Genomic DNA, 22,627 nt, shown 5'->3' on the forward strand with positions numbered 1-22,627 from the left:
TCTTTGTTTTGGACCATAGTCCTTACGTGATGCCTCGGAGCTGGTCGATGCGTCTTCCTCTGCAGTATCTTCATCTTCCTCCTCCTCCTCCTCCTCCTCCTCCTCCTCATTCTCCGTTATCTCCGGCTCCTCTCCCTCTGGGTTGGGATCCACCCATCGTCCAGGAATGAGAAAAGCTGAGTCATAGGAGTTGCAAAGCGGCCCCACAATGTGTGTGATGAACGACTCCTGGAGTTTGGCCAACTGTGGTGCCGCTCGGTCCATGAAGGGGCTGATGGGAAGTCCCTGGCTGGACTCCTCGTCACCCTACATAAAGCATGAACCACATTAGTGCATGAAGGCCAATACATGGCGTGACTCACATTTCAATACTTCAGTCATCAGGCCGGAGGGAACACGTGGGATAGATGTCACGCTTATCAATGTCCAAGCTGTTTGCTTTTCGATCCAAAACCCACAATGTATAGAAGGGGCCTGCTACACCTATAAGTAAGTATCAGAATTGCGTTATCATTTATTTACATGGTTTCTGACCGATACAAACACAAGAAGGCAGTGACCTTTAGCTGCTGTAGCAATAATAAAGGAAGTAAAAGAGGAAGTCCGGTAACTGTGTGTAGACAGAGGAAGTCCAATTGGTGGGATCGGGAGGGAGAGGTCAAACTAACATAGCAATTTACCCAAGAGTATATATTTTTTTAGCAAACGTAGCCTTGGTGCTCAAATGGATATAACATGCGTAATTGCTTTCCCTTACCTGTAGTGTGTTATACAGATTTTTGTAAATGGTCTGAAAAACGCTTAAATCCCAAATTTCCCCTCGAGTGAGTTTCTCTAGACTTCACTCAAACTCTACAAAACCCTTTCTTGAAGTTATATATTTACCTTCTCACCTAATAGCGGGTACAGTTTGGCTCTTTTGAAGAATAAGAATAGTCAACAATTGATACTGGAAATGTACCTGCCTGATAACATTTGAAACAGCTAAATAAAGAATATATGAAGGCTGTGGAGCAGCAGCATGTGTGTGTGTCGGTGATGTCTGTATCGATGGCAAACGAAGAACAGCTATAGCAAGGTTTCCTCATTGCCTTGGTAACTGACCTCACGTATCATCCCATACAGTTCACAGTAGCAAGCCTTTGTTCCTGTTCAGTCTAATGTACAGCACAATAACAGGCATCAAAAGGCGGTATCTGGGATTGATCTGCTACTTGTTGGTAAAGTGATATCAGTTGGATGTTGACTTGTGTTGCATTGCATTTATCGTTAAACTTTAACCAATGCATTTACCAAAGTATATTTATTTTCATTTTATAACAATTATTATAATTAATGTGTTTTGAGGGGGTTTGAGTATGGTTTTGTATGTTATTATGTTTTACATGCATGTAGGGGTGTGGGGAGCCATGGCAATGTTAAGTGATAATACATCTACCTTATATGTTATATGTTGTTTCACTGCTAGGTTAATATTTTATTTTTCTCAATAAAACATAGGAGAAGCTGCTCTGAGATCCAGCTTCCTACTTCCTAAAAATATGTATTTCAAGGTTAGCTTTCCCAAATCAATATGTCATGTCTTTGAGATAAGCTATCCAAGTAAATAAGACTGCTCGGTAGTAGGATTTACAATATATATATATTACTCTTATATACACTGAACAAAAATATAAATGCAACCCTTTTGTTTTTGCTCCCATTTTTCATGAGATGAACTCAAAGATCTAAAACATTTTCTATATGCCAATATCCAGCAACTTCGCACAGCCTCAGGGTCTGGGGGGGTCCGAAAACCAGTCAGTATCTGGTGTGACCACCATTTGCCTCACGCAGTGCAACACATCTCCTTCGCACAGAGTTGATCAGGTTGTTGATTGTGGCCTGTGGAATGTTGGTCCACTCCTCTTCAATGGCTGTGCGAAGTTGCTGGATATTGGCAGGAACTGGAACACGCTGTCGTATACGCCGATCCAGAGCATCCCAAACATGCTCAATTGGTGACATGTTAGGGTTAGGGTTAGGGTTAGGGTTTAACCCTAGGGTTTTCGGAACCCCCCAGACCCCCCCAATAAAGCAAAACTGCACGTTTCAGAGTGGCCTTTTATTGTGGCCAGCCTAAGGCACACCTGTGCAATAATCATGCTGTCTAATCAGCATCTTGATATGCCACACCTGTGAGGTGGGATGGATTATCTCGGCAAAGGAGAAGTGCTCACTATCACAGATTTTTTCAGATTTGTGAACAATATTTGAGAGAAACGGTTATTTTGTGTATGTAGAAATTGTTTTAGATCTTTGAGTTCATCTCATGAAAAATGGGAGCAAAAACAAAAGTGTTGCGTTTATATTTTTGTTCAGTGTATATATATATAAGAGTAAGCCTCTGTAAGCCCAGAAATTCATCCAATATTGCGATCTAGATTGAAGATACCCAGATCCTAGGTCACACATCATAATCAATTTCAGAAAGCCTGGAAAACAAATCTTATCCTCAAGGCTCCGTCAACATGTTTTTGTTGTGCTTGACAACCAAGTGTTTTTGTATGATGATGCTTTGTATACAAGCCTTAACAAGTTCTATATTGAGGGGGAGCTTAATTGTTTTGCTGGTTTTCTGAAGGTTGTTGGACTCTTAAGGCTGTCAGAGTAATCAGGACACTGCTCCACCTGAAGGACAGTTGCCTGGGCAGCCTGCCTGTGTCACTACACATAGCAGCCCTACAACTATTGTCAATGAAGAGCGTTTCTCCTGCAAGGCTCCTACAATCTGTTTGTCCTGTTTGTCCCATATGAAGTAGCGTGGCACAAAATGGCCCTAGCTAGACTTAAAGGCCATTAGGAGAAATTAGCAAGTATTCAGAATCAAGAGGACAAAGTGTATCGGAGGTCATTGAGGGTGGCATTAGGCTGAACGGATAACTATCAGGTAATTATATAAGCACTGTACACTATGGCAACTTCATTGGGTACACAATGTACAATGTAAGGCAATCCAAGGCAGCCATTTTGCCATAAAGCCTTACTTTAACATGCCTGTATAAGTATTTATTCAAAGAGCTGTTAATTCAATAACACCTTTTAGCATTGTAGTCATTGTAAGTGGTTGTGTTGTTCTGCAGCGAATAATCTTCGGAGGTGTTTCTAAAATTCAGCCCCCCTTATGTATGTAAATATGACTTCTTATTACATTACATTACATTACATTTAGCTGACACTTTTATCCAAAGCAACTTACAATAAGTGCGTTCGACCAACAAAATACAAACTTGAAGAAAACAGAATCATATAAGTACATCAGGTTTCATAGAGCCAAACATTTCAAGTGCTACTCAACAGGCTTTAGATAAGTCAGTCCTTTATTAGTATATAAGTGCTGTGTTAGTAATTCTATCGCTCGAAGTGGAGTCGAAAGAGATGAGTTTTCAGTCTGTGCCGGAAGATGTGCTATCTGCTGTCCTGATTTCAATGGGGAGCTCATTCCACCATTTTAGAGCCAGGATAGCAAACCCACGTGTTTTTGCTGATGGGAACTTGGGTCCCCCTCGCAGTGCGGGTGCAGCGAGCTGTTTGGCTGATGCAGAGCGGAGTGCACGTGCTGGGGTGTACAGTTTAACCATGTCCTGGATGTAGGAAGGGCCAGAACCATTCACAGCATGGTACGCAAGTACCAGTGTCTTGAAGTGGATTCTTCTTATTAATTGTAATATAGTCCAGAACAACACTAGCTTTAACGTTGACCCCAATAATGAATGTTTAAATGAATTTGGTGAATATCTCCGGCAGTGTCAAAAGATTTTGAATTTTTTTTACATAGAATTTATAGCAGACCTGTTGTGTTGAATTTATATAGATTGGACAGGTGTATTAAATACTGTGGCCATATCTTACTGTATGTTATTGTAGTAGTAAAATGAGGGAACACCTTATTCACTGACAGCAAAGTCAGACATACAAAGCGTCCATGTGAACCCATTCTTACAGCCAAAACTAAGACTCCTTTCCTATTTAACCACTGCATGGCTCATGTAAGTAACGTGGAAATTCATAAACCAAAAGTATACATAAAAAATACATAATGAACAGATGCATACATTTCATCATGAATTCATGACAGCTCCTCACACAATAGCAGCTCTCGGGAGGAGCTCTGCCATTAATATATTAATACATCAAAAAGATTGAATGAGAAGAAAATGCCTGAAGCCAAAAGTCTACAGGGAGGAAGAAAAAAATATAGAGGAGGTGTTTCAGTTTTTACTGTCTTCTATGGAGTTTGAGAAAGAACAATTAAGTTGTCTGTAAAACTTTAAATGGTATTTGACACATTTGACATTTGTCAAAAATGCAGTTCTGCTCCTCTGCTCCAAGAGAAAAACGATTTGATACATTCAAGCAGTCTAAATACATTTACCAGCTGTGTAAATATGTTTGTGTTTGTCACCAGTTAGAATTTAGGTCTGAAGAATGATGTGATCTGAATAAGGATGTTCTGTTTGGTTCTCATTAAGGATCTAATTAAGATGAAGGTTCAGAGGTTGGCTTTAGGGTTCTAAGTTCCAATTATGTTTACAGTTGGAATGTTAAGTGTAAGCCTCCCTATATGATACATATGTTTTACCCTTTTATATAACCGTAAATATGTTTTGACTACAATAGCTTAGTATTAGGCTCATTTATTTGAAATAGGAGGAGAACATTGTTTATTTGTTCGACATATTTTGAGTTGTGGGCTATGACACATGGGTTAGTCAGTATTTACAGCAGGAGGAAGGTGTTGTTTGCGGGATGGACTAAAAATAAACTCTTATATATTTGAGTGTTGTAGGAGTACTGTTATTGATCATGTGTAACAGTATACTGTGCAGGTGTTTGCTTTGTTGTGTTTCCCCCTGCACCTAAACATGACAGGCCATTGATCTTTAGTTTACCAAATACATTGGGTCCCCATCAGAGACGTTTCACACACCTGTTCGTAGAATTCGTTGACGATGCCCTCCGTCCACTGCAGATGCAGCTCCTTGCACTTCAGAGGCCCGTTGATGTCGGCCAGTTTGATGCACATCTGGCACACCAGCAGCCTGTCATTCTCATTAGACCAGTCAATACCCGTGGAGGGATCATCACCCACCTAAGGGATCACAAAACAGACATGTTGACATGTCACAAATTCAAATGTGTAGGCAGACGAAGCATGTGATGTACAGATGTTATGTAAATGTGATGCCATTTATCTGTTGTTCAAAGATTGTGTATTCATAGTAATGTCTGGAGGGTTTATCAATCAGGGAGAAGGCATACAGCAGCACTGAAATACAATTTAAAAGACAAAAGCAATGAGGACTATAATATGTGCATACTTTCTTTTAATGCGCTTAATCCAAAACGGTAGAGTTTTTAATTACTATGCTATAAAAATATCAAGACCATAGACTGTTTACATAGGTTATGACCAGTTCCTATGTGTATGAGATATTATTAATGATGAATTTCTCTGAATGAATCAGTGAAATCTCTTATTATCAACTCTACCGATGTGGCACGCTCGCACACATGAAGTTAAAGCTTGCATTTATCTTAACAAGGTTTGAATCAATTTGTTATCTGTAGTTATCTTTAATGAGCTTCAGATCTGAAGAAGGAGCAGCCCGGACTCCCAGAGTCTTATCTAACCTAATAATCCAGTAGCTAAAGAGATCAAGTATGAAACTTAGTACTTCACAGAAAGCTAATTTGCTTCTAGGAAGAGCAGAGTGGGGTGCACAACAATGAGAGAGACATCGCTGGTACTTTGGCTGCCAAGCCCGGAGACTCAATGCTGTCTGGCAGGTCCTGGACATCGAGCACCACAACTGTACTAATGCTCACAATGGAAAAACCCAAATCCCTCATCCAAAGCCAACATTCTGTCTCCACTTAAATGAGTTCTTGAAAAAGCTGCAAGGCGCTTTGTGTTGTTGACGTCAGCTGAACATACTGGAACTGCTGAAATGTTCTGCACAAACAGACTTGTTCTTTGAAAACCGCTTGATATTTCCCCTTCAATAACGTTTATTTTTTAGTAAAATAGTTGAGGTATGAATGTATGGCAAGCCCCTCTAAAGGATACATTTGACTCAACTAGAGAATACTGCTGCCATGTGAAGCTACATGACAATTCGTTATGCAATCCAATCTTGTTTCCAAGAAAAATAAAATAAAATAAATATTCAACGTCAATAATTCACTTTATACTATTAGGTATGAAGAACCAGTGTTGGCTTAAAACTACTGTATAATCTCTAAAGTACTTATTAGAGGCCAAATCAACTACATGAGAAGTTTTTAAATGTATGATGTTGTCAAAATGAACATTTTCCAGGGATTTTATCAACCAAACCTGTAAACTCTTCACACCAGAAAGTCACATCTTTTCAGTACTTACAGTAATGTCAAGCAATTGTGTTTTTAGATCTACCTTGGCATTGAACTCAGCTAGGAAGTCGAAATGTTTCTTTAGATCAGTGGCCAATATGGCCTCAATGACCAGGAAACGGAAACGCTTGAACTCCCCATGGTCCAGGTTGACGAGGAAGTTGAACTCTGGCCGCGACATAAAGAGGTTCCAGGCTGAGGCTGCGTGGTGGTTTTCCAGAACCGATCGATCATTGTAGAGCACTGCCTGCAAACACACAAGCACTTTACATAAGCATTGACTAGTATAGAAGTTCCTTTATTTGAATCCAGCAATCCTGCACATATATTACTAACAAAGAGAGACTTGATGATCCAGATTATTTAAATGTTGCTAGAATGTAACTTGACATTGAATACAACACAAGAATTTAAACACATCACGCTTGTACCATGTTAAAGAACATTATAGCCACTGTGCTATATAGATGGATGGGTGGATAGAAAGAGACATTTTTCTTTCTTTGATTTTATGACAGCTTTTTTTTGGGTGATATGTCTGGACAGATATCCTATAAACTACTCAATAATAGATATAAACATAACGTCACAAACACAACCACAGCACCCGTCAATTTCTGACAAACAATGAGCAGCTACTGTAACTGGTGATGGTTTGATTATGCTGACAAAGATGATTTGCCTCAGCGTTGCCAGTGCATTTTGGCGGTGAACTAGTCAAAGTGGAGGAAAAACGGCCAATGAAATAATCATCTTGTTGATTACAAAGAAGAACTGAATATAACAGTAAATCAAGCAAATTAACTTCTAATGTCTTTGATAAATCTGTTTTCTACAATAGGGTGCGCACGAGTACCTGTGGGGCGCTGGTGGCCACGAGGAAAGCGTTGGTCCGCCCAGGGTGGTCGTAGTCGTGCATTGCGGCAGCCACGTAAAGGGCCATGAGCTCCAGAGCTGGTATGAGGCCGGACAGGCATCCGTAACCATCTTCTGACACAGTGTAGGTCTTTGAAACCAGGAAGCCCATATGACTGTGTGTTATTCCACTGTCGGAGTCTAGCCGCGGGGGAACAGACAAAGGGAGGACGGTGAAGAGCAGTGTGGAAGAATTTACACAAACACAACTGCACTTTCATGTGCCTTACCACACACGCACACAATCTGGAGCACAGACACACACTTCAAATCCACTTATATGTGGATCAAAGGGATGCCCTAGTAAGGCATACAAATGAGGTTATGGAAATATGGGTGAGAAGGAACTCTAATCTGCCTGCAATTTCATGCTGTTCTAGACTTCAAATAGTTTGTGATACATAAATGCCAAAAGCCTGAGTAAGATAAGACAAACTGTGAGAAGGATAAGAACACACACTCCTCAAGTTTTGATGCCCAGACATAAATAAGATGGCTCACGGAAAAGCTGCAGGCAGATGGAAAAATCTAAATAAAAAAGTCTGGCCTGGATATAAACAGATTTGTATGGTATTAAATGGCTTAACAAAAGTTTAGAAAAAATAAATAAAAGGGCATTGAGAGCTCATGTGTTCCTATGTGACATTTTCCATCAGTGTGAACAGATATATTCACATACACACCAGCACCCCCACCAGGACAAATGAATGTATGTAACCATGGACACACCTGAGTCACTGGCTGATCCGTGGTCAGTGATGAGGCTCGGCAGGCCGGGGACAGGCTGCGTCGTGAGGTACCAGACTGCATGAAGCACATCTGTGGCGTGGATTCTGTTGTGATCTGGGTCAGGAAATACAAGTCAGTTCATTGTGTGTCATGTTCTCCACCAGGGTGCACAGTGAGGTTGCTTATGTAACTCCATAAAGGCTGAACACAGTCGTATATGTTTGATGGTATGACATTTCCCTCTAGTGGCTGCACTCAAGTGTTGCAGCTGCAGTAACAATAAGCTGAAGGAAGAGTAAAAACATGACCAGAGAGATTTTAAAGCTTACATGGTATGTCTCTGTAACCATTCTCAAGGGCATGGAAGTAGTTCATGAATTCTTTTACTGGGATCTTGAAGGTTGCAAACAGGCCGGTGTCTTCGAAGAGCCTGTACGAGACCTGAAACAGGAACATTTCATTGTCTGTGAACATCATCAGACGTGGGTGATGCACAAATTACATTTATAAGGGGTAAAATCATACAAAAAAAGGAAATAAAGGAGGAAATTGTAATCAGTAAATATTAAAATGTTGGTGCTGTGCATAACAAGTCTATTCATTTATGAATGCAAAAAAGTCACTTTGTATCTCCTCACTTTTTATTACTTTCAAGCTATCATCATCATCATGCAAATATTAAACTGTTTTATTGACACTCTGGCCGACCTCTGAGCTTTATCGTTGTTGCTCTTAGATGTGCTCACCTGACTGAGGATCCGTCCACATTTCCCGTTGGTCTTCTCCATCAAAGTGAAGATGGGGAAGTTCCAATTATTTAGCTGACTCATCAATGGCTCCAAGTCCTCCATTACTAATGGTTCTGGAGCCAGAATTGGTTTGTCCTGGGCCACAAGATGAAAAGCAGTAAGACAAATGAATTCAATGATAATACGTTTGATCTTTCTCGTGTTTCATTAGCAGAGTTATGTTGTATGGGAAGTCATTTAGCCTGGCCTCACCTCTGGAGGTATTAGTGGGAGGAGGATGACGTTTTGCGCAGGGTTCTTTCCTTCTTCTGCATCCTCCTCTGTGTGTGCTACATCACTGCTGTCACTGTGGTTGGCTTCGTGGGTGCTGTCATAGTCTGATGACGCCACCATTGGGTCCTCTGCTAGAGAAAGATAAAAAACAAAGAGATGTCACACCGTGGCCCAAGGGAAAGCAGATAGACTGATACACAACATCAGTTTTTTAAGGGTGTTTAATTTAATTCTCTGGTATATCCACTTCCTCTTATCCCCCTTTGTTCTATATGCTTTCTGCAAGTCTGAGAGATGGTGAGGGCTCCTATTCATTATCAATGATGCATTTCAGTGATTGCAGGCCTCTAACTCAAAGCATGTGTAACAGAGTATCTGCTGGCAACAGTGCTTTATACAGTGGTCTGAGTATGTATCATCAGAAAGACTGGTATTTATGTATTTACAATGGTGGATCTTAAAATGTATTGGTTGTTGAATACTAGTGCACATAATATAATATTGAATTTTAAGTGACTGAAAACGAAATTTGATGTTCTTCGTAAAATAAAAAATTATAATTATCTTGAAATTAATTGATTTGAATAAAGAAATTGGTCATAATATAAATATATAAAGACATAATTTAAATTGGTTATATAGCTTGTACTTTTTCTGTCACACCACTACAAATACAGAAGTTATTAATTAAGACAGACATTTGTTTGTTTGTAGAAATAATTTGTATTTTTGCTGTTTTGAATATCTCTTATGTATTATGTACAGCACATTGTAATTGGCACAGAAAGAGGGAGTTACAGTTATTCTGTAGGGACCTTTGTTGTATATAATTCCCCACCCCTCTTTCTGTCTCTGCCCCATTTCCGATCTGTCTATATATATACAAAAAAAAGAAGAAGTCAAATACACTGTCGTAGTACGTATGCCAACAAACACTCAACAAATAGTAAGGAAGAAGACTGAGAGCATACCTGACCGTGGTATCCTGTCTCCCTTGTCTAAAGACCCCTCCCCATGGCTCAGTCTGATGTACGGTCTCCCACAGCTGTAGACAAGAGGGGTTTAACAGGTTACAGATAAAGTGAACAAAAAAATGGTTTTCATGTAACTCCATAGCAAATGACGTCCCCTGTCGTAATGCTGTTCTTCTCCGTGTTTGACGTCTACATATATACAGTATGTCAGAATCAATACACTCAAATCAAATTTTAAAGAAAAACATGTTAACATGTATGGAGACTACACACTGAAAAGTAAAAAATACAACAGTTTAAGCTCAGTAATTAACATCAACATATGCTAATGCTATCTTAAATTTGTTTTGTAGTTTTGAAGGATAAGATGAATTGTGGGTATTTATTAAAAGTCTTAGTAATCTGTTTGGTTTGTCAGAACTGATGGTTTGAAAGTCCAAACCACCACAAAATGTTAAAATACAAAGGAAACGGGGACAGATCAACATGAATGTGTGTTTGTATAGCAGAATGTGCGAGTTCTTGCCGGCTGTAGCTGCGCCAAAGAATTGGGAATCATGCCATTCATCACATCTGTCTTTGATGTCTAACCAGTCGGCAGAAATTGTCAAGAAAAAAAACCTAATGGGAATCCTACTGTGCTGTCCTCACATGAAACAGACGTTGTATATATGCTTAAAATAAAATACTCATTAATGAACTTAATGGATGAACACATTAACACGATAAACAACACAACACATTTGAAACAGTTGTAATAAATGACTTTATAAATGGAGCCCACCCTCTTTGGGCTTTATGATATATCAGTGTCAGCCTCCCTCGCTGCAGCTTTTCCATGTTTCTCCATTGAGGCCACTGTCAGGCTGTGGTTCCAATTAAAATACCTCTCCCTAAATGTTGTAAAACCTGCCTTCTCAGGGCAGGAAATGCCTGCCGTTAGAGCATGGTGTCACAGGGAGCACAAAGCCCTGTAGTGTGTCTATCTCCTTCTGATAAATTGTTTCTTGAACACTTTTGAGCTGTACCCACCCTGCCTAATGGTCCTGAGGCCCCAACAAAGGCTGTTCTGTTGTGTTTGCATGGCCAGGTTGGACCACTGTGTGTAATGCCTAGCAGGTGTGGAATATAAAATAGTTTGATAGTTTGGCGGGCGAACAGTTACTACATTATTGTCAGGGGGGTCTGGGCAGGCAGCAGCTCTTGGCTTAAAAGGTTTACTTTTAATGAAAGCTGAAGAGCTGGCAGACACTCGTCCTATTCTGCTAATGCAGCAGAATAACCTCGGCTACTGACATTGAGCCTTAAGCAGTGAATGTAAATAAAAAAGGCCGACCATTTTCACTCGGGGAATCTGTCAGTCACGTATCAAGTGACTCTGCTTTTATCACAAAAAGCTTCTTAAGAGTAGTAACAGTAGTTAGCACTGTGGTTACAGTAATTTAACTGACCATGACCTACAGTATGAAGACAAAATACACTCTGCTGTATCTTTTGTTTCCAGCCTGTGTCAATAAATGGCTTTTAAATATTAAAGATCTTTTTGGATTAGAACCTTAGGGTTAGGAGAAGAGCGTCAATTAGATACTGAGAAACTAAACCTGCCCTGTCTCATTTGTTAAATCAGTGAGGAGTTTTGAACCAAGGACACAAAGGTTTTAAGGGTCTCAAATGTATTGATTAACAATCAAAACATTGATTGTTGTGATAACTGTATTTAACCATTAACCTACAATGTTCAGATACGTTGATTGTATTATTTCAAGGTTCAAGGTTCAAGGTTCTTTATTGTCAAACTAACATAGCTACAGAGTGATTATGTCGTTGAAAATCTTAGGTCACAGGCTTCTCCAACAATGCAACACAGTAATACAGATAAGCAGACAATATTAAAACTATATTAAAATATACTATATTAAAAGTAATACAAAAAGAAAAATAGTTTTAAAAAAGTGAGAAAGAAAATGTGGAATAGTGCAATACGAGTCTATATACAAGTTATTGGAATGATATATATAATAGATAAATAATTCACTATCTTTTAATCTGCTTATTATTTTCGTTTGGTTCATTAAGTGTCAGATTATAAACCGGAAAATCATCCCAAGACTTTTCAAATTGCTTCTTTGTGATTTCAATACACCAACATAGCCAAAAACGTACATTTAATTTTCAGAAAGAGGGATGTTCCAATACTCCGATTTCAGAAAAATCATAAATACTATGTGTATTTCTGAATGACTTTTTCTGTCAATGGACTAGCTAATTTTTCATTAGCTCTAAATAATTTCGTTATAATCCTGTCGTGACTTGAAAGAGACTTTTCCAAAAATAAAATAAACATTTTAGATTTAGGAAGATTTTACTTTTGTTGTGCTTATGCTGACACAAATATCATCCTGCAATGTTCCGAATTGGTTTTCTTGTCTACACATTATTTAAATATACAGTAAATACATCCAAAGTTAACTGTCAGCAGTCTATTTGGAGTCTTTCTCTGAAGTAAATAATGACTCCTGTTCTCCTGGAAAAGCACCTAGGCATTCCCCAGAATAAACCTTCATCAAGTTAATTATCCTGCTAAAGGAAATACGGTGTAAATTGTTATATTGTCTGTTTTTTCAGCCTTCTCCTTCCATGTAGCTTATCTTAATAGTCTCGAGCCATGCAATAACCCGCTCCCTTCCCGCCACAGTTAACTCCCAGATTTTAAACTCAACCACTCACGGCAGGTTGACAGATTAACTTTGGTTCAGAGCCCGAACGGACAGTGTCCAAGCCACGATAAACAAAGCACTCATTATTTCTGCTTCCAGTAAGCTACCTACTCTCAAGCCAGATGACGTGAAGAAGATAACAGCACAGTGGCCGGGGCGGAGAGAAATGGAAGGTATTCAATCGGCCCCCTTTTTACCGGCTGTGTGAGATAAAAAAGCAGATATTGTAGCTTTGAAGTTAGTGTTATTCCTTCTTAACAATGTACGTCACTGGGAGCTGACAAGATGGAAAAAGGAGGGAGAAAAAAAGAAGCCTAATGTCCTAATTAAGATCGTACAGATTTGATGATGGAGCAGAGAGAAGGCAATTGAATCCATGTGTTCATTTTCTCCCCTCCATGTGTTCTCACTCTCAGTCCCTCTACCGCAAACCTCTCACTTTTCTAATGGCACTCTTTACATATCGAGTATGATAACTGGTGTTCTGTTTTGTCTGTATGAAAAATCACATGTTACTGTGTTTCAGATCTTAATTGCAAATACAAGTTATAGTCCATCAATTAAAACAAAACTCCATTCTACTTCCCAAAACTGGAGGGATGTTGTGATGGCAGGTGGCTAATATTAAAGTAGCATCACAGGTTTAACACAACAGCAGGTTAAATAGTTGTCAGTGGACATGAGCCTTGTTTTTGTGTTTTCAAGCTGGACATTTCAGTTTTACCAGCTCTCTTTTATATTTTAGACATCTGTATAAAAAGCCAGATGCCTGAAACTAAATTTAAATGAAGTGTTACTCGGAGGAGAGCCCTCTCAGCTGCAATAAACCAAACCCAGAGACTCTCTCTGCTCTCCAATTGTGTCTGTACAACCCCTGCCAGAAGAAGCAGCTGTGACAGTGTTTCTAAGTGTGTGTGTGTGTGTGTGTGTGTGTGTGTGTGTGTGTGTGTGTGTGTGTGTGTGTGTGTGTGTGTGTGTGTGTGTGTGTGTGTGTGTGTGTGTGTGTGTGTGTGTGTGTTAACTGTGTGCTGTTCTGGTGACTGGGGAGAGGCCCAGGTGTTTGTTTATACTCACACCACCATAAGTGGCCATAGCTGGGGCCTGCTACTGTGCAGTGCTGGGCTTTCAGACCAGGCGACGGAGCTTTGTGTACAGAAGCTGCTCAGTGTGCTTACATTTACAGAACGTGTTCAAGTATCACACTGTCATTGTGCAAACACACCCAAACAAGCCACAGGCAGACGCAGCCCACACAGTTAGATGGCTCGAGACGCAAAACAAAAACAGTGTGCAGATTATTCTTTTCTCAGTAAACACAAAGTTGCAGTGAACAATATAATTAAAAACTGATTGTTGAATTTACCATAGTCATCAGTTGTATCATTTTCTATGAGTTGTCTACTATGTCGTTTTTCAAAATGGATAAACAGTGAAATGTCTACCTCAAAATGAATGGATGTCACATGCCACTTGCCTTCAGAGAAAACATTCAGGAAACTTGAATGAAAGAAAGCCTTATTCAAAATGTTGTTTGGTGTTAAGTTATCTAACTTGAACCTTTAGAATCTGTGTAATGTGCTTTCTTAGTGGTCAGCAAAGAATGTCCTAAATGCACACAGATATGTGCAAAATATGCAGGGGAAATCCCCCTACAGCAGACTTCAGGCCAGATCATATAAACACAGAAACAGAGGGAACATTGCATCTTTAATATGCAATTACTGGGTGGATGAAAACATACAATACATGGAGAAAAGTACATGGAAACTAGCACAAAGTACTTAATCTGCTGCGATATAGGTCACCAGGAAAGCTTTCCACAAGCTTTTTGAGTGGGATTTGCTCCTATTCATCCACTAAAGTTTTACTGATGTTGGGCACTGTCTTGAGAGATAACTCCCCATAAAGGTTATGTCGGTTTAATTTATCCAAATAGTCTTTGATGGGTTTAAGGTCAGGGCTCTGTGCAGGGAAACCCAGAAACCCTCCTCTGAAAAACATTTATTTGCAGACATTGTCTGTGCATTGGTCTGCCATGCTGTAAAAGGAGGTTTTCCTCAAACTGTTGCCATAAGGTTGAAAGCAAACTACTGTCTTTATTTAGCAAAATTAAGGTTTTTCCATTTGAATAAAGGAATTCAAACTGCCACATACTAATGGCCTTATAGTGTATTTAGGGTATTAGGTACTGTTTATCAAACACTTTGTATCACTCCTTAGAGCAGGACAGTTGTAGGCATAAGAATCTATTTGTATTCCATACACATTATTTTGACAATCATTCACCTTCTACTGTATGTTTAAGGTAAACTGTCATGGAAGGAATATTGCATTTGCATCCAACACTACATGTTGTGGTATCAGATGAGAGCAATAAACTGAGCAGGGTGTTTCTATCTACCATGAGCTTCAGGCATTGTCTCTCTCACATCTTGGCTTAAACAATTACCTTGGAAGAGAGGAACGTCACGTTTTTACGGGAACAGTTAAGTCTTACGGAGCAGCCATAATCAGGTAATAGCCTCATGAAATAAATCTCCTCAAAACAAAAAAATACTTTGCAACACACAAACAAAGGCTAGAATCTTTTACTGGAAAAACCTGGATGAAGAAACTTGAGAAAGACATAATTTCATCAAGCTGTAACTGACTATACAGTATAATCTGTATCAACTCAGTACAAAAAGTTCCCGTTCTTAATTTGGTCAACAATAACACCTGGTGCCCTGTGATTGGATATGCTTCTAAAATACAAACAAAACAGAAACATATGGCAACTCTTCTGGAAACATCACATTTCCGCAAAACTATCCACCCAAAATGAATCTGTAGATTATTATGAGGTGGGGAAGAGGGCATGCAGTTGCAGAGTCATGCCTCATTTAACAGCAGTGGGCTAGTTTGTATCTAAAGGTTCACTCCCTGGTCTTGGAGTAAGTATGTGAGCGAGCTGATATAAAGTTAAAGTTCCAGACATGAAGCCTGTAGTAAAACCCAAGCTAATGAGATTTTAGTGTCTAAATACGTTTTTATTTTGCTAATAAATGTGCTTGTATTAGAATTAAACATGTCTCAATACCAAACTATATACTATAATACAAAAAAGGCAAAGGTTCACCTTTTGTTTTGATCGTCATACTGTGTTTTGTATTTGCAGCATTTTTTATTTGCATCATTTTGCTTATGCAGCGCTTTGAGTATGTTGTGTTTTGGTGAATTGTCTCTAAATGCTGCACATGTGTTGTAAAGATGGTTGTATGTGTTCTTGCACTTTAGTGTTTTATTATTTGAAATTTGTGCCGTGACAATATACAATACTAGGGAGATACAATATACATATATTGTTGTCATTCAGGTTTCAAATAATACTTTCAACTGATTCTACTAAACAACATAAAGGTTGTCATCAGTTGAAACTGAACAGCTTGAATCCATGCAGTAAAGGCTGTTTCCTGAGTTGTTTGAGTCAGACATCAGACATGGCTTTCTGAAGCTCTCTCCACACATTAATAATTTAACCCCAGTCCCTGTTTAAAAATGTGACAAAAGTTATTTTGCAACATATGAAAATAAACTTTGAACAACAACACACACACGTTAATACGCAAAACTACAATGTGTAACTGTCCCCCTATGTGGCACTCGACAAGCATCTGTGATGCTACATGGCAGCACAGAGACTCAGAAGCCTCGGTGTTTGCAGACAAGCGCTGTTCTCCATCAGAAGACTTTCATGCCTGTGATACACACTCGACAGGGGAGAAACTGAATAAAGTAGATGAAACACGAAGACACTCTTTCTTGTTGAGACAGTTAATATTTAAAGATGTGGGGTATGTGCTGTCTGCTACAGCATCACATCATCATTTTTTATTTATTCATTTATTTAACAGGGACAGTTCACATTAATGAACATTTCTGTAAATGTGCCTGAGTTAGCCAAAAGGCTATTTTTCATCTGTAGTCCCTGATAAAAACATGTTATGCACAAACTAATATTCAAGTACACACCAACACTGGCTGAATCTCCATTGTTCACCTCTTTGACATTCATAAAAGCAGAACAAAAGCTGTTCTAAAATAATCCAGACATAATGTCACAAAATTACAAAGTAATTGTAAGGAATGAAATCTCTGCACTGATCACAGTAAATGATGCTGAAATATTTTCCTCAGTAATCACCATAACGACTCTCATAAATTAAGACCCTGTGTTTATTCTAGATTGAATGCATCAATGTGATTTACTAGCCAAACAAAAACAGCAGAAACGAGCAGAGATATTTGTTGTGTTTTCAACAATATGGGACTGTCTTGTCTTGACATTTCTGGTGACTCACTGCATGTGCATTAGTCCTGTCTGAACACCATGAAATAACCAGGCCAGATTTTCTCAACAGCTTTTGCAAAAACAAAATGCATCCAAGCATAAACCCCACCACACAAAGACATGATTTCATGAACACAACAACACAAGTGCACACAAACACTCAGCATCACTCACACATATCCTGTAATCTTCTTCATCCCACAACAGCTTTCACCAAATAATAATGTCAAATGCATGCAGATCTACTTCTGAATGATAATAGTTCTGTAAAGCCTGATCCTCATGCTATCATCAGCACTCCTGTGCTGAGAGTGGATGTGTCTTAGTTATTCAGGTTAATGCATTCGCCTGTGGGGCATATTCCCATTCTGGCTCCCATTGCACACACATCCTCTTCCGCTGTGCCATTACTGTTCACTCACGCTGTCTTTGGTATAACTACAGCCACACTGCTGGGAAGAAACCTCTTAACCTTCAAAAGGATGTGTCATACTGGGGTAGCCATAGCAGGAGTCCCTCTTAAATCATTTGTTCCACAGTTAGACCTACAGGGCAGTGTTGCACAGTAGGACCTTATTAGTGCATTGAAATACAACATCTTAGGGATTTTATTCTAAAGAGCTACACACAATACAGCAAGAAGATAGAAGGAACAAATAGTACTGTATGAAGCACAAGTAAAAGCGTGTTTCTGAGGATAGAGAAGTGTAGGCTGAGAGAGAAGTGGGACATCAGTCATTCAGTTGTAGCTCAGGTACCTGCAGGTGAGTGCTTCATGGAAGGGTTTGATGCTGGCGCTGCGGTCCCTTCGGACGGGTCCGGGCTCGATGGACGGCAGGCCTGTGGCGGAGGTGGTGGTGGTCCACGTGGAAGAAATCCTCCTCAGAAGACCAGGGTGGAGACTCCGCCTAATACGCTGCAAACACAGAGAAAAATGTGTGAGATGTTTAAGATTGTCTTCTGTATAACTTAAGATGTAGACATCAATAAATATAATCTAAAGAGATTGACACTTACACACACAGTTACTAACTACACTAATACACCCATCTTTTTATAAATAAATAACATTCTAACCCTTAATTCACTGCCGTAATAAACAAAAAAGGCATATCTGTAATTATGTTGGCTCTGAAAGAGATACGGTTATTGCTTTTACGCTTTGTCTGGAGTCAAATTGATCATCTAAACGAGACAGTTGTTTTCAGGAATCTGCCCAAGATGAAACAAAGGATTCAGCTGATGGAACCTTGAAAATGTTTCATGATTTGAGGCATTTTAATTGTTTTAGCTCTTTGGATCCAAAGGGAATCAACACAGTCATGACTGAATGGAGGACATTTGCAGGCAGCTGTGGCAATGAAACCCCTCATGGCACATTGTTTAATACTTTGTGAGTGTTGCATTGCAGAGATACACTTCATCAAAGGGAATCTGCCTCTCTGCTTCTCATTCTCTTTGTGAGTTTCTTTTGTTTTGTTCTCAGTCTCTTTCTCTATCTGTCTTTTCTGTGCTCTTTCTCTGGGGTTCCCACTGGTCCGTGCCCTTGTGCTGCCTCCATCTGCTCATTGCCATGCAGCAGCTTGGCACAGCAGCACTAAACATGGCAGGCTCTCTCCCTCAGTCTTCTGCAGGATGACCTAGTAAAGAACGCCTCAGAATCCTGAATGAGCCCATTCACAGCAATGCGTCATGCACTGAGTGCAAGCATACACACTCCTACAGTACGTGCCGCTGGTTTAGGTCAGTTCAACGGACATTTCACTGACTTCCTTTTACTCTGGAGCCTTTACCATCACACTTGTTCATGAACAATAAGATGGCATGATTTTAATTAGATTTGTAGATTATCCAATTTGTAACGGCCACACCTTACATAAAATACTGCACGAACAAACAAGATTTTAGACCAAGTTTCTCCCCAAAACATCCTCTGTGTAATGGCTTTGTGATGAAAAAATGTATTGTATTGTATTTTGTATTGCATAAATTGCATAAAAATATGCCTTTAACTCTCGACTTTCAAAGCGGAATAATGATGCTGTGGCAACATTTTGAAGCAGCATATTTATATTCTTTGATAAAAGCCCTGTAGACACACACCAAAAGCAGAAACACACGAGAGAAACACACACATACACACATCCCCATCGGCACCAACAGCATGGTAAAAACCAGGCCATCTTCATAAAAAAAGAAAAACAGAAAACAGAACTAAATCCGATTCCTGCTGCTGTCAGTTGGAATCAAGGTCAATACATGGTTAAGTGAGAAATGTTAAAGTTTAAACATTTTATAATGAGTTGTTATCCATGTTTGATACAGTATGGGCTTCAGATCTAATGGCTTTTTTAACAGCACATAGGACATGCCATGTGTTTGGTTTTTTGGAAAAGTGCTTGAATCAGTATGCACCACGATGGACATCAAACTCTTGGCCAGGAGGCAGAAAAGCAAGCGCAGGGCTTTCCACTCCGCACTAACCACCTCCACTCCTCCTGAGCCGGCACGTGGTCTCTGGGGAGCCGAGGCCTAATGAGTGCAGCCTCACTCGCCACTCCACAGGCACACTTTGTCTTAGCTACTTTTACAAAGTTCAGACGTTGTAAAAAAAAAAAGCACCTGTCAACCAAAAAGATTGGCTCGATTGCAGCGCAGGCATCGACCAATCGCCAGCTTCCAAGACAGCCAGGAAAGGAATCTTCCTCAGATTGATAACAGGATCCATAACTGTGGTGGGGGGGTCTAGTGTTGTTGACACTTACTCGTCCGTCTTTGTAACCTTTTGAGAGATGTGTCTCCTCTTTTACACGACACACACTCACACACACACTCATACACTCTGTCTGGCTCCTCACATCTGTCATGTTGACACAGCTGTGGCTATGAAAGGGAGAACAGGGCTCGGAGCAGTAGAGGCGCTCTATTTTTCTTCACTCAACTCTATGAAAATACACTCCTTTATTTGATGCTAAAAGCTCTGAGAGCAGGAAGCACTCATTAGATGAAACACGGGCTGAAAGATTAACATGTGTGTGGAGGGCTGTGTAAATCATTTGTCCTTAATAAAGTAGAATTCACTTTTTACTTTACGATTATTTCAGCTGTTTCTTAAAAAAAAAAAAAGACTACTCTGTATGAACAATTCTGACTTTTTATATTTGGGTAAGATTCCTTCCTAGCAACTAGGCAAGGCAAGGCAAGTTTATTTATACAGCACCTTTCAGCACACGGCAACCCAAAGTGCTTTACAAAATGAAATAAAAGACATTTAAGAATAAATACAGTGGAAGCACATTATAAAAAGGCTTTTAGAAACAGGCATTTTAAAAAGCAAAGATAATAAAATAAACGCAACAGGTATGACATACATGAATAAAAGCCAAACTGCAGTTTGAATTTGAACAACTCATCCAAATGCAGCGTCAAAAAGATACGTTTTTCATCTCGATTTAAAAGTATTAGCAGTTGCAGCTGACCTGCAGGATTCAGGGAGTTTGTTCCAGATGCTGCTTCTCCATGTTTAGTTCTGACTCTTGTAACAGAGAGCAGACCCGTCCCAGAAGACCTGAGACTCCTGGATGGTTCATACTTTTGCAGAAGATCGCTAATATCATTTGGTCCTAAACCATTTCGTGGTCAAATCAATTCTTTGGTAGACTGGAAGCCAGTGTAAAGAATTCAGAACTGGACTGATGTGATTCACTTTCTTAGTGTCAGTGAGGACTCGAGCAGCAACGTTCTGAATCAGCTGCAGCTTTCTAATGGATTTTTTTGTGAGACCTGCGAAGACACCATTGCAGTAGTCCAGTCTACTGAAGATCAAAGCATGGACAAGCTTTTCTAAATCCTGCTGTGACATTAGTCTTTTAATCCTAGATATGTTCTTAAGGTGATAGTATGCAGACTTAACAACTGTTGTAATGTGACTGTTACATTTCAGGTCTGAGTGCATGACTACACCTAGAGTTCTAGCTTTATTCGTTGTTTTGAAGTCTGCCGACTGAAGCTCTGCGATGACTTTTAATCGTTCGCTCCAAAAACAATAATCTCAGTTTTCTGTTTGTTCAATTGGAGAAACAGTCATTGATGTGCTCAATGCACTTACTCAGTCTTGTAATCGGAGAATAGTCTCCTGGTGACATTTTTAAATAAATCTGGGTGACAACTATGTCCTACCAGTGAAATGTAAATCATGACACTTCCTCTTCACTTCAGAATCACAAGAAATGTGCTTTGGTGTATAATGGCGCATTTAAGATGTAAAAAGATTAAACACATTTTAGAACTGTATTTATTGAAGTGCAACTGTGAAAAAAAGAGGATGTGTTTGCAAGAAATCTTTACAAAATAGTAACTAACTACAGCACAAATATTACTACTAACTTAATAATAAGACATATATAGTAATCAGAATATCAAGTGAAAGAGCTGTGCAGCTTCAAACAGGGTACAATTGAACAGAAATGTGAAAAATAGACAGAGCAAGGTTCACAGTATGAGCATGAGGAATTGCTCACATGATGTATGTTCACGCAGCATGTTGTATCTATTGGAAGAGTTCTGAGTTTGAAATGCATGTCCTTACCTTATGGATGGATGTTTTCCCTTCTTTCTCCGGTCCCTCCTCTGAGTCGGAGAAGGTGTAGGAATCGCTGGGGTTGAGCAGGGGAGCAGGGCGCGGCCGGTGCAGCGGCTGGAAGGTGAGCTGGGTGGTGAGCAGGTTGCTGACGGCCCGCAGCGAGGTGCAGGTGTTGGGGGGCAGAGAGGGGTCAGCCAGCAGGTCTGAGATCAGCCCGTGGGCCTCTCCCATCACTGCTATGTCCACCATCACAGTGGTGCCTGATGACTGTAGGGAGACAGAGAAAGGAGAACTGAACATTATTGCTGCTGGGGCTAATGTGAGTTGATGCTCATGAATGACAGCATCTGATAGTGGCTGTGTGCAGCTTATTGGCAGCAGTAGTGAAGAGCAGGTGGATAAACTATGTCAGCAGCTCCCATGTGAGGACATAATGTGGTTAACGGAGACATTGGCATCACTTGTGTTCTTTATCCTACAGAACTGAAGGTGAAAGTATGCTGAAGTTATACGTTTTAGTTTAGGAACAGAGACAAACCTTTTTAACTCTTTCTATTAGAAAAGTGCAATGACTCCAATACTACTTTTTAAGTATAATCCTAACTTATTCCTAAACTTTCACCAATAAAGGTTTTTACATTCTATTTTACCTCAAATCTACACAGGATTTGGCATCTTAAGCATTTTATTTTTGCGTTTCTTATTTTGATTTAGTCTCGATGCTCTCATTAGTGTTGATTTTGGCAACAGAAAGCTAGGAGTTTTGACAAACCGAAGGGACACTACCTACCCAGCGCCAATCCGCATAAGGACAAAGTTAATGACTAGTAACTAATCGGAGAACATGGAGCAGCTACTGTTAGATGTGTATTTCTCTGGTTGACAGAAAACATTGAAAAATTAGCCCAAGTAGCAAAAGAAGGGATGAATGCAGGTTTGAGTAT

At 39.7% G+C, this 22,627-nt stretch overlaps 1 protein-coding gene across 3 annotated transcripts in view; it reads right to left on the minus strand.

Moving 5' to 3' along the window:
* The window catches only part of LOC307039658 (cGMP-inhibited 3',5'-cyclic phosphodiesterase 3A-like), an 82,691-nt gene that overhangs the window by 6,139 nt on the left and 53,925 nt on the right, over positions 1-22,627 (minus strand). For 2 of the 3 annotated variants that reach the window (XM_079681921.1, XM_079681923.1), the window contains exons 3-13: positions 21,690-21,950; positions 17,860-18,017; positions 10,052-10,125; positions 9,060-9,211; positions 8,805-8,942; positions 8,388-8,499; positions 8,059-8,172; positions 7,271-7,470; positions 6,458-6,661; positions 4,970-5,131; positions 27-306 (exon numbers count right to left, since the gene is read on the minus strand). In XM_079681921.1, coding sequence (XP_079538047.1) covers positions 27-306; positions 4,970-5,131; positions 6,458-6,661; positions 7,271-7,470; positions 8,059-8,172; positions 8,388-8,499; positions 8,805-8,942; positions 9,060-9,211; positions 10,052-10,125; positions 17,860-18,017; positions 21,690-21,950 — 1,855 coding nt within the window. The remainder of the gene's footprint in view (positions 1-26; positions 307-4,969; positions 5,132-6,457; positions 6,662-7,270; positions 7,471-8,058; positions 8,173-8,387; positions 8,500-8,804; positions 8,943-9,059; positions 9,212-10,051; positions 10,126-17,859; positions 18,018-21,689; positions 21,951-22,627) is intronic. The other variant, XM_079681922.1, reaches the window with a different exon arrangement.

This window comes from Notothenia rossii, assembly GCF_949606895.1.
Source record: "Notothenia rossii genome assembly, chromosome: 5".
Lineage (NCBI taxonomy): Eukaryota > Metazoa > Chordata > Actinopteri > Perciformes > Nototheniidae > Notothenia > Notothenia rossii.